This window comes from Parasteatoda tepidariorum, chromosome 11 (genome assembly GCF_982258835.1).
Source record: "Parasteatoda tepidariorum strain Cologne lab strain chromosome 11, Ptep-v5.0, whole genome shotgun sequence".
In the NCBI taxonomy this organism is placed as follows: domain Eukaryota; kingdom Metazoa; phylum Arthropoda; class Arachnida; order Araneae; family Theridiidae; genus Parasteatoda; species Parasteatoda tepidariorum.
The window spans coordinates 22,675,687-22,691,081 of record NC_141765.1 but is presented as its reverse complement, the minus strand read 5'-3'; the positions used below and the strand labels follow the sequence as shown (position 1 = coordinate 22,691,081).

The window sequence follows — 15,395 nt, the reverse complement described above, 5'->3', positions numbered from 1 at the left end:
TCCTGAAATAATTTCAGTTCAAAATGTTAATTTAATAGCTTAATTTATGAAAAAATTACAATTTATATTTATTAATGGGGTGTGTAGTTACATCAAATGTTAGGCAACTTAATAAACTATGTTTACAAATCGAAAACTAATTAAATATAATCATAAAAATTTGAATAGAAAATCTTTTCGCTGGCTTTTCCACCAAGAACTCCTAACAAGCTATCATTATAGGATAGCAACGTGATTATATAATTTATAAAAACGACTTTACAATGTTAAAATTTAGAAGTAAGCTCCTCAACAAAAAACAGAGTTAAACAGAAACGATACTCAATTTCTTCAGAAGCTTGAGAGGAAAATCCCTCAAAATATGTTGCAAATTTTTAACGCAGCATTGACTGAAGAGTTTAATATCGAAAATATCCAATAGCTTGTACTTTTTTCAATATGGAAGAAGTACGTATTAAAAGAAGACCACTTGGTTAAGTCAAACTTAGGAACTGAAGCTAGTATTGATAATGAATGCATCTTAGATATCGAATTTGAAATGAGTCCTCATGCTGATCCTCTCTTAGTTGAAGAAAGAAATGATTCTAGAAGTAAAATCAGTACTTCTAAAGATCCTCTAGATATAAGTCAACAAGAGATGGATTTGCCTCAAACTTTAAGACACCTTTCCCCCGTCTATTTTCGAGAAAGGCACTGTAGAAATGTTGCTGAAAAATCAGAAGAAGTTTGGAAGAACCATTTACATTGGCCAAATATTGATGATGAAAAGAAAGGTCAAATAAGAAGAAAAACGAATAAATTACCTTTTGCACTAATTTCAGAGAAATAGCAAAAATTTCAGGAGGCTGAAAGATCTAAAAAAAGTTAAAACAAAAGAACATGGAAAAGAAAAAGAAAAAAAAATGCTTAAAAAGAAAAAAAAAGCTTCAAGAAATAAGAGGAAAAAGAGTAAACAAAAAGGTGATAAAATAATAATGATAATAAACAGCATCGGATGACACAATGATTTAGATTTGACTGTCAAATTATAAGAAAGATTGATTTTTTTTATGTATTTTCTATTTAACATCACTTTAATTTCTAGTTCATGATTACAGAAAAAAGTTAGCATTTTACAAGTACTGTATGTTATAATTTCGCAAATAGTCTTGTTTTTATATATTTGTATGGCTAAAAAATTCATAAAGAGCATTAAAAAATAACCAAAATTAAGTGTTCCTTCACTGGGCAATTTTGTGTTCCTTCACTGGGTAGAGCTGTTCCTTCACTGGGTCTTCTTACTACTTGTTATTTGAACCTCCAAAACTTTAAAACAATATTATGTAAGTTCTCTACAATTTTTTTGCATAGTTTGCAATTAGTAACAAATATGTTGACACTGCCATTTAACTGAAATTACGAATTTTGAAATTAATATGATTTTTTAAAAGGCAAGCGAAGCTTAAGTGTTCCTTCACTGGCTAGTTTACCCTATAAAGGGTTTAGAATTTCATTCAATTATGCTATTTGACAAATTTGTTTGTTTTACCAGCCCATATGTAAAATAGAGAGGTGACCAGATTACAAGGGTTATACTCCCTTTTGTTACATTGAATAAATTAGGTTCTTGCTAATAGAGGTCAATTTAGATAGGTGGTCAGATAGCATGGGGTTTCACTGCTTATTATTATTTTATTATATTGAATAAATTAGGTTCTTGCTAATTGAGGTCAACTTAGACAGGTGGTCAAATCAGCATGTTTCACCGTTAGTTTTCTCGGTAGAGTATTAAAACTTTATTGATGGATCTTCGTCAAGTAAGGGCGATCTGAGGCTATAATGATATTATATTGATTATTTCTTGATTTTATGTACGACATAGATAAAAATAGTATTTTTATATGATAATTTCCTACTTGCTCCAGAAGCTAACATCTTTTCCAGTCAAGAGTTAAATTTAAAACTGTTAAAAAAAAGTGTTTCTCTCTTACCTTGAGGATGTCTCTACGCCCTCACCCTCAAAATCAGGGGGCGACAATTCTCACTGCCTGCCCCCACTGACCCTCAGGCCAGTGTCAACAACCTCGTTAACTCACTGTGAGGGAAAATCAGGGTCTTGACAGAGTTTAATTCCGATTATCAAAAATGAAAACTTTAAAAAGCAAAATTTGAAATTATAACTAAGTTATGATTAATGTTTAAAGTTTAGTTTAAGTAAGAGTTATTTATATCTTAGGAAAAGTTTATCAGTAAAATGTAAAATATATTTCCATTAATTTTTTATTTGTGTCAATTTTTCAATAAAAAGTAAAAAAAAAATACTTAAAGCAGTATATTTAGTATGTTCAATGTATTTTTTAATTATTGTTTTATTTTTAAGATAAAAAAAACATGAAAAAATAAAGGTACTTATATTAGCTCAAATTTATTACAAGGTAATTATTGTTATTGTAATAACAGTAACAATAACTTCATATCAGAGATATCAAAAACGAGTTTATTGAAATTTCAAAATTCTTGACTAAAATATTTTTTTTGAATAATAAATATCACTCGATATTAAGTCGTTATTAATCATTGCTATGTGTTTCTTCTAATATACTAGGTTGTTCTAGTTGTTTGTTAGTTTTATATTTTAACTTATCTTATTAAACTTCATTTTTCCTTAAACAGTAAAAAAAAAAGTTTAATTACATACATAACAGATTATTAAGGACAAAAATTGAATTTTAAAAATAATACCCATTGAATCTGGACAAAAATTGTTCTGTTATAAAGTATGAAAAGGTATTACATTCTCTTAAATAATGTGATTTTATGTGTCATAATCAAAAGGTAAAATTAATAAGTCGAGAAGTTTCAGAGAAATCACAATTCAAAATGGCTTTTTTAAAAATCTGTTTAACTGATTTTATTTTAACCTTTGGTTTTTCTCAATTAAAATTATCAAGTGCGGAAGTATTTGTGTTAACATGGTGTACCCATTTATAGGCCTAATATTTTTTAAAAACACAAATTTAATCATAGATAAAATAAGTAATTCTTAAAACTTGTTTTTGCGCAATTATCTTTGCAAAAACAAATTTTGTAACTGAAAAAAAAATATTTTTGATTCTTAGCGTTCTCTAAAATTTTTAACGTAAAATGCAAAATAGTTATAAATGATAACATTAAAGGCCCGAAACATTTCGAACGCTCATTTTTCTATACTTTTAGGTTCATATTTTTCAAATTGTGGTTGCCCACATACTTTATGAGTTATTAATTCGAAACTCTCGAAGAAAATTTAAGTTCGGTCAAAAAAGTATCAGTAGAGGAGGTAACATTTGACTGTGTCATGATTTTGGACAAAACTGTTTGTAATATTGTCTCATATTTTTTTTTCATAACGTCATCCTGATGACTTACATTTTGTATCCACTTCCTTTTTTAAGTGAATGGGTTTCAGTGACAGTTTTAATATCGTTGTCTCTTTACGACTTAAATTTATTCAACATATCTTTTTAGAAAAAATTTAAGAAGTGATTTCTGCACAGAGAAAAAAAGCATGGTCAGAACTACCAGAAAATATGACAAAATTACAGTTTTTCTGGCTCTATGGGAATATCAAAAAGCTCAGTAATTTTTCTCGAAGCGCTATGGTAATGATTTTGATAAAATTAACAATAAAAAATGATTGCTTAACATATGATAAAAATTTACAAATGTGGTAATATTTGGCAATATTATCATGATACCTGAGAGGCATAAAAACTATTTATTTGAATACATTTACTTTTCAGTTATGTATTTTTTGCTAAATATGTGGTAAAAATTTAAGTTTCAAGACCAGAATTTCCGGTAAACCTATACCATATAAATGGAAAAATTACCAAATGTATGGTTTAAATACTATATATTTTGGTTCTATTAACCAGAATTATGGTTTATTTATTTTTACCAGAATTGTAATTATCATGCAGTTCGCTAATTTCAACAGATTTTCTTTTCTCCGTCTGAAAAGTTCATTTGCAGTATAACATGCAAAAAACTTTGTTATGCAAAGACATGCAAAGACATGCTTTAACATGCAAAGACATGCTTTAACATGCAAAGACATGTTAAAAGAATTATTCTGTAAATTTTTAAAAATTTTTAAAGACCAATTGTAATTACTCATATTTCCCTTATTCTCTAAAACGAAACATTTTAGGAATTTATTTGCACGATTTTCCCTAATTTTTATTTCGGAGCACTTCTATATATATATATATATATATATATATATATATATATATATATATATATATATATATATATATATATATATATATATATATATATATATATATATATATATATATATATATATATATATATATATATATATCCGTATATATATAACTAACTTTAATGGGACAATTTCTTAGAAATTAGTATTTTTAGAATATTTGTTTGGGATATTTGTTTGATTTATTCAAACCGAAAGAAATTAGGAGGTACTTTTAAGTATGATATCGATAGGTATTGTTGACTCAAAATGGGAGAAAATAATTAATCTCTAACAAAGGCTTTGATTACATAAAGCAATATTTTTACTGTGCTTATATTTATTTCATTCCAAGTTGGCCTTCTTGTACATAAGAACTAATAAAAGAATTCCAACAGCGCATCAACCATTTTCTGCGTTTTATTACTAACAAGATTTTTAATGAAATGGTGTATTATTCTTCCTTATTTCGGAAGCATAGTATATGTGCACTTTATAAGTCTGGTATATATATTATCATAATGAAATAAGAATGAATCTTTTAAAGCGTATCATGTGCAAAATTAACATTTCTTATAATGCTATGTTTGTCAGAACAGTTGAAAAACAAACAAACAAAATAGTTGTAAGTCAGATAAGCTTCCTGAGTTATACTTTATTAGACTTTTTATTGTTTTTTATAAATTTATGTTTTATCAACTAATACATGAACTCTCTGATTGTCGATTAGTAATTTTAATAAATAATAAAGTTTTAATGCTAGTACACTGTAAAAAAATTACGGATCACATAAATTTATAAAGTACCGGCACTTTTGGTGAATCATCCGTAAAATTCACTGAACCGTAAAGTATTATACCGTACTTTTTACAGTAGTATCGATTTAATTAGAGTGATTTAGTGATTTTATAATAATTATTGCTGTAAAAATTACGGTATTAAATTTTTTTTCTGGTTAAAGTGAATTTTGAGGTAAAAGGTACAGGCACCCTAAGTACTGATACTTTAGAAATTTTTAGAAGCATTTTTTTAAGAATTATACAACGATTTCCATGTAAGCAATAAGATGTTTCTGTATATAAGCTGTAATGAAGTACGTTATTATGTTTCATAGTTGTTGCTTTAGTAAATTCATGGAAAAGTGAAAATCAGAAGAATAAAAGTGAAGATATAGTAAGTTTTATCTACGCTGATGATCTATGTTTATTTCGGTTGTAAATATTTAAATATTAATTTTCAAGTAAACATTACATTCTCAAAATATAGTTCTGAAAACTCGAATTTAAAAGAAGTCTTATATTAAAACTAGATTTCTCAGGAACTATTCGACCAATTTATTTCAAATTTTCTATTTTGTCATGAATTACATTTTTTAAAATAATGCAAAAATTTGTTTACCTTAGAGTTCAAATTTCCGTCACTATTACAAAAAAAATCTAATAAATGACTATTAAAAATTATTTTTTGCTTGGAATTATCTTTTAATAAACAAATTTTTTAAGTGTGCAAAATTCCCTTAAAAGTGCTCGAGATATGGAGAAATACGCAAAAATTAAAATTAACATATATTTTAGGGGTAAACTTTGAACCGTTCCCCTGACTTAATTATTGGGGACCATATATTAGGGGTCAGGAATCCGACCAAAAAAAAAAAAAAACTTATGTTTATTCAGAAAAAGCATGCTTTTGTGTCTTATTTCGTTACTTAAAAAAAGGGATAAAAAATGTTCCGATTACTTTTCACAGTAAAGTATGTTACTTATAAATTATTTTTATACGAGGCTACACGGAAAAAAGAATTCTGGTAAAATTATCGTACTGTATAATAAGGATACAGTGAAACCAGGCAACAACCAATCACCGTCAGTATAAAACGAAAAAGATGTAAATAGTATTGAGAATGCTTCCTACAAGAATACCATCAGTTTAACATGGGCACCAGAAGGTAAACGAAAGAGAGGCAGCCCCATGCTAACCTGAAGAAGGAAGAAGACAGGCTGAATGATCGAGCAAGTCTGAGGCGAGCTCTTGAGCAAAAAAAAAAAAATGATTGAGCTGGGGTAAGAAGATAAGGGCCTTATGTTCCCCCGGACCTAAAGTAGGACAAGTAAGTAAAGGTAATGATATTTTTGGTAAAAAACAAACAGAATTCTGCTAATAAAAACTAAAATATACTGTAGTTAAACTATTCATTTGATAACTCTATTTTCCCGTTTATATGGTAAAGGCATATATCGTAACTGTTCATCGGAAATTCTGATTTTCAAATAGTTTTTATTACTTAACATTTAGTAAAAAAATACAAAACTGAAGAATAAATTAAACTGAATAAACGGTTTTTATACCATGCTCTAAGGTATCATTATAAAATTACCAAATTTCACGCCATCTACCAAAATCATATTTAATAAAACCGTATTTTATAATTAATCTTACTAAAATCATGACCAAAACGCTTTAGTAAAAACTACTAAGCTTTTGGTGTTTCCCCAGAACCAGATTCCACCATATTCTGGTAGTTTTGACCATACTTTTTTTTCAGCGTTCTTCCTTCTAATTTTAAAGCAAAGTATTTTGACGTGAATTTGCAAGGTATAGTAGATTAAAATTATTTTTATTTTACACCTTTGCCAAACTTACAAATTACAACAAAATATGATTTTATAATGTGTGATAAAATTTGATAAAAGTGGTAAAATTAGGTAATTTTATAATGATACCTTTGAGTACAGCATAAAAAAACATGTATTCGGCTAAATTTACTTTTCAACTTTTCATTTTTTTACTAAATGTGTCCGGTAACTGAGAATTATTATTTCGAAAGTCTGAATTTCCAGTAAAACGTTACCATGAGAACGGAAAAATTACCTAATGAATGTTTTAAATACCATATATTTTGGTTATAGTAACCAGAATTATGACATTTTTACCGGAAATGTTATGACCATACAGAACGGTAATTTTAACAGATTTTTTTTCAACGTGTGCAATGAATGTGAACAATCACGTGTATTGATGTTTAAAAAAATTTAATGAAAATAGTTGGCTAAAACTAAACTAAATGGAAATGATTTATTGTTCATTAACATTTATATAATCAAGGGTAATGAGGAGATTCTCAAAACGATATCATTTGATATTGTGTAGTGGAGAAAGTTCTAAATTTATTTAAAAAAATGATATCAGGCCTTTTATGGAAAGGATCGTGGTTGCAGAAAACAATAATTAAAAAAAAAATCAAATATATTTTTAATAACTGTACAAAAGTGTAAATAATTTTATGCTAAAGGGTATTTTTTAAAAATGATTCCAAAGCTTGTATGTAAACTTATCTATTGGTGATACTACCTTCATTTTTTATACTTCACAGACTCATTAATCATTAAATGACAAGTTTTAGAAATAATTAACCTAAACTTCTGTTAAAATTGGAAAACTGTTTAAAATTGAAAGCAGCTGTTACACTCCTTTTTATCAATCTTTATTTAAAACAGTATAATCTGAAGGAATGTTGATATACTCTTAAGTTCTAATAATTAAGGTAAAATCAACGTGAATAAAAGAGTTCAGCATAAAATAATAAAAATTTCATACTGACTAATTAAATGATAATTTCTGTATTTTTATTTATAATAATAAGTTTTATTTACTATGCATAAGCTGAAGTGTATAGAACTCAAGATTTCTGAAAAATAAGAAGAAAAATATTAAAATAAAATTAAGTTAAAATTTTTTTTAAAAAACTTTTCTTCTTTTTTCATATATCTTTATTATATTTTCTTCTATGTTTTATCTATATTTTTGACTTATAAACACACACCTTTTTTTTCTACGGTTTTCACCATCGATAATGGAATTTAAATAAGGGGACTTTTTTCCAATTCAACTAATTTTTATATCTTTACATTGGTTAAGATTTTCCTAACAAAATTTTTCATAATTATAAAATAGGTTCTAACTTTAGCAGTGGCTTTTAATGAATAATTATAATGATTATTCTCGGTAAATAATATGAATAAAAGCTAATAATGAAATGTTTACTTTGATATCGCTAAAAATCGCTTTTCGCTATCGCTTTTTCGTTCTACTTACTCTTAATTGTTTTTGTTTTACAAGTTTTATGATTTTATTAAACATAAAAATTAAAAATAAAAGAGTAAATCGAGAATATTTGATACGCGTTTATTGTATGTTTCGAAAAAAAGTTGTTTTCTCATTTCACTGCATTCGTATGTAACCTCAATTGCTATAAAAAATACTCGCTCTTTTTATTATAAATGATATTTTTATAGTTATTAGTAATTATCAAGAAAAAACACCGATATTTATCGTTAGACATGGTGTTTACGATGCATCTTATTTTTAAAATTTTGTCATCACGATATTTTAAAAAATATCGTTATTTCCCGATATGTCTTGATATCTCCCAGCTCCACCATTTATAACCATCGGTTCGTCAACTAAAAGTGCGTGTTGTTATTAAACCAAATTTGATCATGCAATGCATTCCTTAAAAAAAAAAAAATTACTAAAACCAAAGACCTGCAGCTTTTATCATTAGTTATAAACGTATAAATTGCGAAAAAAAAATTTGCGAAAAGATTGAGTTAACCGCTTTTCAGGATAATTATGAAAAACTCTTTGATGAGGATTTAATCAGTATGAGGCGTACTTTTTTATTTAAGTATTTAGATGGGAAGCAATCCTTCTAATAAAGTTCATCTATAACAGGGGTTTCCAACTTACATGAGGCTGGGAGCCGCAATTAAAAACACCAGTCAAATGGCAGGCCACAACTTTATCAAAATTTTATATAGGACTCCTTTATGTTTGAAGGAACATTAAATATTGCTGTCAGATTTTTATCAAGGTTTCTTAATATTAAAAAACAAAATAACAAGCATTACAAATAATGCTTGTTGCTTATCATTTTGAATCTTCTCTTAATCAGAAACTTACTGAAAATATTTTTTTTAAAATTTAATTCTGTGATAAATTAACATTTTTTCGACTTATTAGGAATTATAGCAACAACAAAAAAATTCTCGAGCATCTGAAAAATTTTTTTTTTCCGCTCATGAGCTATTCAATGCAAGGAATTTAGATAAGACATGATATTCATTCACTCTTTCATGCCCTTTAAAATTTACAAATGTAAATAATTTCGTCCAAAATTAGTGGATTCAAAAAGTTAAATCGGAGAATTTCTTCGAGAAAATTTCTGATGCGCACATGCTAAGTTATATTCACGAAATACAAAAAAATGAAAAAGAAAAAAAAATTTAAAAAAAAGAAAAAAGGCAACATGCACGATTATTTTTGTATTCGAATAAATATTAATCATTCCATGATTTTCTTGGATGCAAAGTCTGAGAAATAATTTTTTTTACACCGTTGGTATGTTAAATTTCACAGAAACGAAAAAAATAGTTTTTTTTTCTTATTTTTAACGAGAAAAGTAAGATTTTTTACGAAAATTCTGCGCAAAAAAATGAAAATTAATATATTTTAGTTCGTGAGCCGCAAAAAGAGGCTGCGAGGGTCGGATGCGGCCTGCGGGCCGCCAGTTGGAAACCCCTGATCTGTAAAATAATTCTTTTCAATATAATTTCGCAACTAAGGCTATTTTTGTACGAACTGACCAAAATGTATCATTATCGTCATAGTTGTTGACATACAGTTTGTTTTCTCGTAATACAACACCCAAAGGCGGAACTGAGTATAATTTTTTATGATCAATTCTTAAATATGGGAGTTATAAGGAATAGAATTTTTCTTCGGTGAATTATCTCAAGGGTTGCTTTATTACGAGTAAATACTCAAGGCAATAATTTTATTCACAAATAAGCATTTATAGTAAATAGAAGAAATATTTCTCTACAAATAAAAGTTTTTTTTATTGATTTTGATAATAAAGTTTGAGAAGTATTTTCGCAATCAAATTTTAAGAAATATCTAGCTTATTGAATTAGGTTCCAATAGCTTGGTTAGGAGAGCTGTCCAAAGTTTGAACAACTTAATGTTAATCTTAATTTTTGTGTATTACACCTCACCACGAGAATTTATTTAGTGAATTAAAAAAGTTTTGCACACAATTATAAAATTTGTTTGACCAATGATAATAATATACAAAATAAAACTTTTTGTAAATATTTATTATCTTTTGCTATTTTATTTAATGATAAAGATTTTATAACATCATTTTAAAGAATGCGATTTTAAATGGCAAAATACAAAATTTGAGCAAAATCGGCCGGAGAGTGCCTGAGAAATTGAATTTTAAAAATATGACTTTTTTAAAATTCGATTTCTCGAGCCGTGGTGGCTCAGGTGATAGAGCGCTAGCCTCCCAATGAGGTAACAAGGTTCGATACCAGCGATGGCTGGTCGATTCGAATTCCGCACCCGGCTCGCACTGACCACAGTGCTGCCGTAAATATCCTCAGTGGTAGACGAATCATAGGCTAGAGTCTCCTTGTCGTCGGGCTAACCGTGGGAGGTTCTCGTGGTTTTCCTCTCCATGTAACGCAAATGCGGGTTGGTTCCCTCAAAAAGTCCTCCACGAAGACAAATTTCTCCCAATACTTGATCCAGGAGATCCCTTGTCTTTTGATCGGGTTCAAAATTGCAAGACTACGGATACGAACATTGGTAATCTCAAACCCTAAATTGGGTCAGCTGTTCAACGACGGTTATAAAAAATTGAAAAAAAAAATTCGATTTCTCGGAAACTATACCAGCGATTTCACTCAAATTTTGTATTTCACTATTCAAAATCGCATTTTTTTAAATGACTTAAAAAAAATTTATAACTTACATTTCAAAAGTTTTTGTTTATCATTAAATAAAATAATGAAAAATAATAAACTTTTACAAAAAGCTATATTTTTTTTAGAATTATCTTTCGTTGAATAAATTTTAAAATTGTGTGCAAAACTTTCTCATTTCGTAAAAGAAAAGAAAAAAAATCTCGAGATATTGTGCAATACACAAAATGAAAATTAACATTAAGGGCTTCAAACTTTGGACCGCTCATCTGACCAAACTATTGGAACCATACTTCCCACATTGCGGCTACCCCTATATTTTGGGGATCAGAAATTCGAATCCGCCAAATGAAAAGGAATGTTTATTCAGAGAAAGTATGCTTTTGTGTCTAATTTCGTAACTTAAAATTTCGTCTGCTCTAATTAATTAGCATATTTGAGGTCATCCTCTCGAACCATTACGAATTAGTCCTAGAACGTGAGGATCATTAGATTAAAACGTATTCTGGATGTTCCATTTATAATTTTTTTTTGCGCACTACATAAGTTTTATGTATACAATTTTTAGATTATGCGCATCATTAGAAATATTTATTATGTAAATTTTCCGAAATATTTAAAAAAATTTCATTTCAGTGGTTTTAAAACTTTAAGCATCTCCTTCTTCTTTATGAGTACGACAGCCCTTCACAGGCCCTGGCTACCTCAACTACAGACAATTTCCTCTGTTTCCTATCCATGGAGTTTCCCCCATTAAATAAGATTAATTAAATTTGGGATTAATTATATGCAAATTAATAAAATATAAATTAACGAAATTTAATTTAATTAAATTTGAAATTACTTAAATTAAATTTCTTATTGACGCTTTCTATCCAATAAATAAAATATATAATTGATACACTGTGAAAACTTCCGAATCAAATTACTTTAAAAAAGTTCTGTCACTCAAGGTGTAAACAACAATATTTACTGCTAAATCACTCTAATTAAATAAATATTACTGTAAAAATTACAATATAAAATTTTACAGTAAAAGTTGAATTTACGATAAAATGGATTTTACAGATACTGCACTTAGGCTGCCCTTAATTTTTGTCGTAATTGAACATGAATTTTTACAGTGTACAGTGGTAAGTTAAACTATGCATTTGCATTTGTAACAAATTCAAAATATTTTTAAATTACATATCCATAAAGAGTTCCTTAACTAAATTACTTTGGTTCTAACAGAATAAGCTAAAAAAAATATTATTTTGTTTTCCAAAAACTGTTCATTTTTATACATTGAAATATACCGTTAAAAAAGCGTAAAGATAATTAGGGGTTTATTGATTTTATATTGTACTTCAAAATGATAATTTGAATTGCAATGATAAATTTTCTTGTTTTTTTATAGTTTTTATACAAAGGTGTTTGTTGTAAAAAGTAAAAAAACATTTTTTCATATAATCTGAAAAAAGTGTTGTTGAAAATGGATGTACGCAGAGCTATTTCAAAAAGCTATAAATAACAATTCGTACAAACATTGGCGAACAAAGAGCACGTATCCTTTGGGCAAAATACAAACACAAATAAAGGAATAAAGTATAACTAGAAATTATTTGTACATCGTACTTCGGTTTTTCGTTGATTGATTGTTTCGTTGACTACTTAATAAATCAAGATAAATAAAAATATATAATTTTAAACATGAATTGATGATGCTGAGTAATATTTAATCATTTTTAATTTTGAGTTACAGACAAAATTGTTTTAAAGAAATGAATATAAATATTTGCTTTGGTTGAAATAAATTTATCTTTAATTTTTTTGGATTAGAATTGATAGAAAGGAATTTATACTATAATGAAATTAAAGATGATAATAGGAAGGTGATAACATTTTTTAAAAGAAAGTTTACTTTTTTCAACGTTGCATTAAAACAAAATGCCATTTAAAGCCATAAAAAAATTTTTTTTGGAAAACTATTAACATGTAAAAAAATAATTCAATTAAAAAGAATATCTCTGAAGCATTTTACGATTCTCTGAAAATATAATGTAACGGCTTAATTGTAACGTGTTAATTGGCATTTTGTAAAACCAGTTTTAACAATGAATAAGCTTTAGAATGCATTAAAACATTAGGAAGTTTTTCAAAGTATATATTATTTCTGTCAAAGATAATTTATTCAAAACCTTAATAAATGTCTTGTTTTAACAATCGATTACAACATGTTTTTATACCTACAAATTTAAATGTTTTCAAAATGACAATTGACGTGTTTTTTTTTAAATCAAAGAAACACTTTTTTAAAAGCCCTAAGAAATGTTTTATGTTAACAGCTCATCATAACATTCTCTTAGACCTTCAAATTCATATGTATCCTAATTTCACTATTATTTTTTATCAAATAAACCCTTTTTTAAGACCTAATAATTTTCCCATGTCAACAGTCGGTCATAACATGTTATAATACCTACTAATTAAAAGTGCCACTTAACACGCTCCTTACTACCATGGTTTTCAAATAAAAAAATTAACTTACCTTTATTAACTTCTTGCAAGACAGAATTATAGGATTTGGAGCATCAACAGTAAAATCTATCAAATCCCTATGCGAGAGTAATTTAGCCATTTGCATGATGACTCTTTCAGGTCTTAAGAGTCTCATTGGGAAATTCAAACCATCAGATAGAAATACTTTAGCATATAAAGCCTCCAATATTGGTAAACTTTGAGGCAGACCTTCAACAAACTCATCCATTGGTAAATCATCAACAATTGATTTAAATATAGAAGTATGTAACCTGTTGATGAAGTTTGCGGCTTCACGGTATTGTTGATTTTCGTATAGCAGTACCACGCGCCTTACAGCAACAGTTGGACTTATATCTGATATAGTCATACTGTTGATCTTGTATCCTTTAACCCATGGAGAATTTCTCCATGTTAACTTTTGAACATTTGTTCTTGTTGAACGTTCTGGTCTTATACAGCCTCCTCCAACAACTCCTGAACCACAGCCTATAGATTGACTGGATGTCCATGGTAAAAAATATGGAGGGCCACTGTTTATTAAAGGAGGAGGAAGTTGAAACATTTCCTGGTTATGTCTTGTCACGTAGTTGTCGAATATTTGTTTTTCATTCCATTTAAGTGTCAACAAATTTGTGCAATCACGTAATTACTAGAGCGGTAATTTGATGAGAAAAGCATGTACAGCATCACGAAAATCATGGCCAATATTTTCGGTGATTTTTGAAATCGCTCGATCACAATGCACGCAACACTTCTAAAATCATTTTCTTATAAAATTAGAAAACAACTGAACAAAAACAGCTGAAACGCGGACTATTTCATGAGATGAAACAATTATCTTTATTTAAGCACACATGATAACTCTAAAGCATCAAAGTTCTTTCAAAACATCATCTTCTGGGATCATCTTGAGAGTGTAAAACACGTTTTACACCACCTGTGTCGAAAAGGATGTGAAGCCAACCTAGAAAAATTGGCCAATAAGAAGTCGTATGCACTTGACGAGCGTGAAATTCCCTGATCACCAGTCCCCACTCTTCTCCTTAACTCTAATTACATCTTAATGTTCAGCCCGGCAAATTCTGGTTTCAAAAGAATGTGGCCCGAGTAATATTATCGGACAGTATGTCAGTGGTTTCAGCCAAATCGCGTTTTTCGAAAACAAGATAGTGAAGATGCTGTTTTAAGTATGATTCAAGATGAGAGTATTAACTCATCAATAACGTAAAGGGGTTGGTTGATACAGAATTCCTCAGTTAAACCGGTCGGTCCAGTCTCACTATAATAAACTTTGTAGAATATATTTTAAGAGTAAATATTTGTAGATTTTGTACATATTTACTATATTCTTTTTGTTCTATACTTTGAAATCTGTTTTTTAATTATCTTTGACTCAAAATTGATTGTTAGATTGTTTTTTGTATCACGGTGACTTCTGGTGTTTCCATGTCTGCTAATAAGGGATAGCAATCTCTGTTGTTTCTGTTAATATTTACGATACTATTTCTCACTGTTGTAAGTACAAAATGCAGTACCCAATTACAGCAAAGGCAATTATGCCAAGGACTTCGATTTTCTAATGTCATAAATAGTAAAAAGGCGTATTTTTTATGCTATTTTCAGAAATATGAAAAAAGATACTTATTTTTAGCTTCGAAGAAATTTGATATTCATTGTTAGATTTTTATATCTTTTTTTGCTTCTTGGGTTTTATTTTCATGTTGATTAAAAAGACATGATTGATTAAAAAGACATGATCATGTTGATTAAAAAGACAAGACACATTTTCAGAAATATTTAAAAAAGTTATATGATGTTTTTAGAAATATGAAATGGAAAACTGCTTATTGGGTGTTAATCTTTGGTTTATAGTATTG

At 28.0% G+C, this 15,395-nt stretch overlaps 1 protein-coding gene across 1 annotated transcript in view; it reads right to left on the bottom strand.

Annotated features, from left to right (window-relative positions):
• The window catches only part of LOC107452634 (uncharacterized), a 59,409-nt gene extending 44,773 nt beyond the window's left edge, over nucleotides 1-14,636 (bottom strand). The window contains exon 1 of the mRNA XM_016069176.4: nucleotides 13,526-14,636. Within this exon, the coding sequence (XP_015924662.1) occupies nucleotides 13,526-14,080 (555 nt within the window). The 5' untranslated portion in view covers nucleotides 14,081-14,636. The remainder of the gene's footprint in view (nucleotides 1-13,525) is intronic.
• Nucleotides 14,637-15,395: the final 759 nt, after the last annotated feature.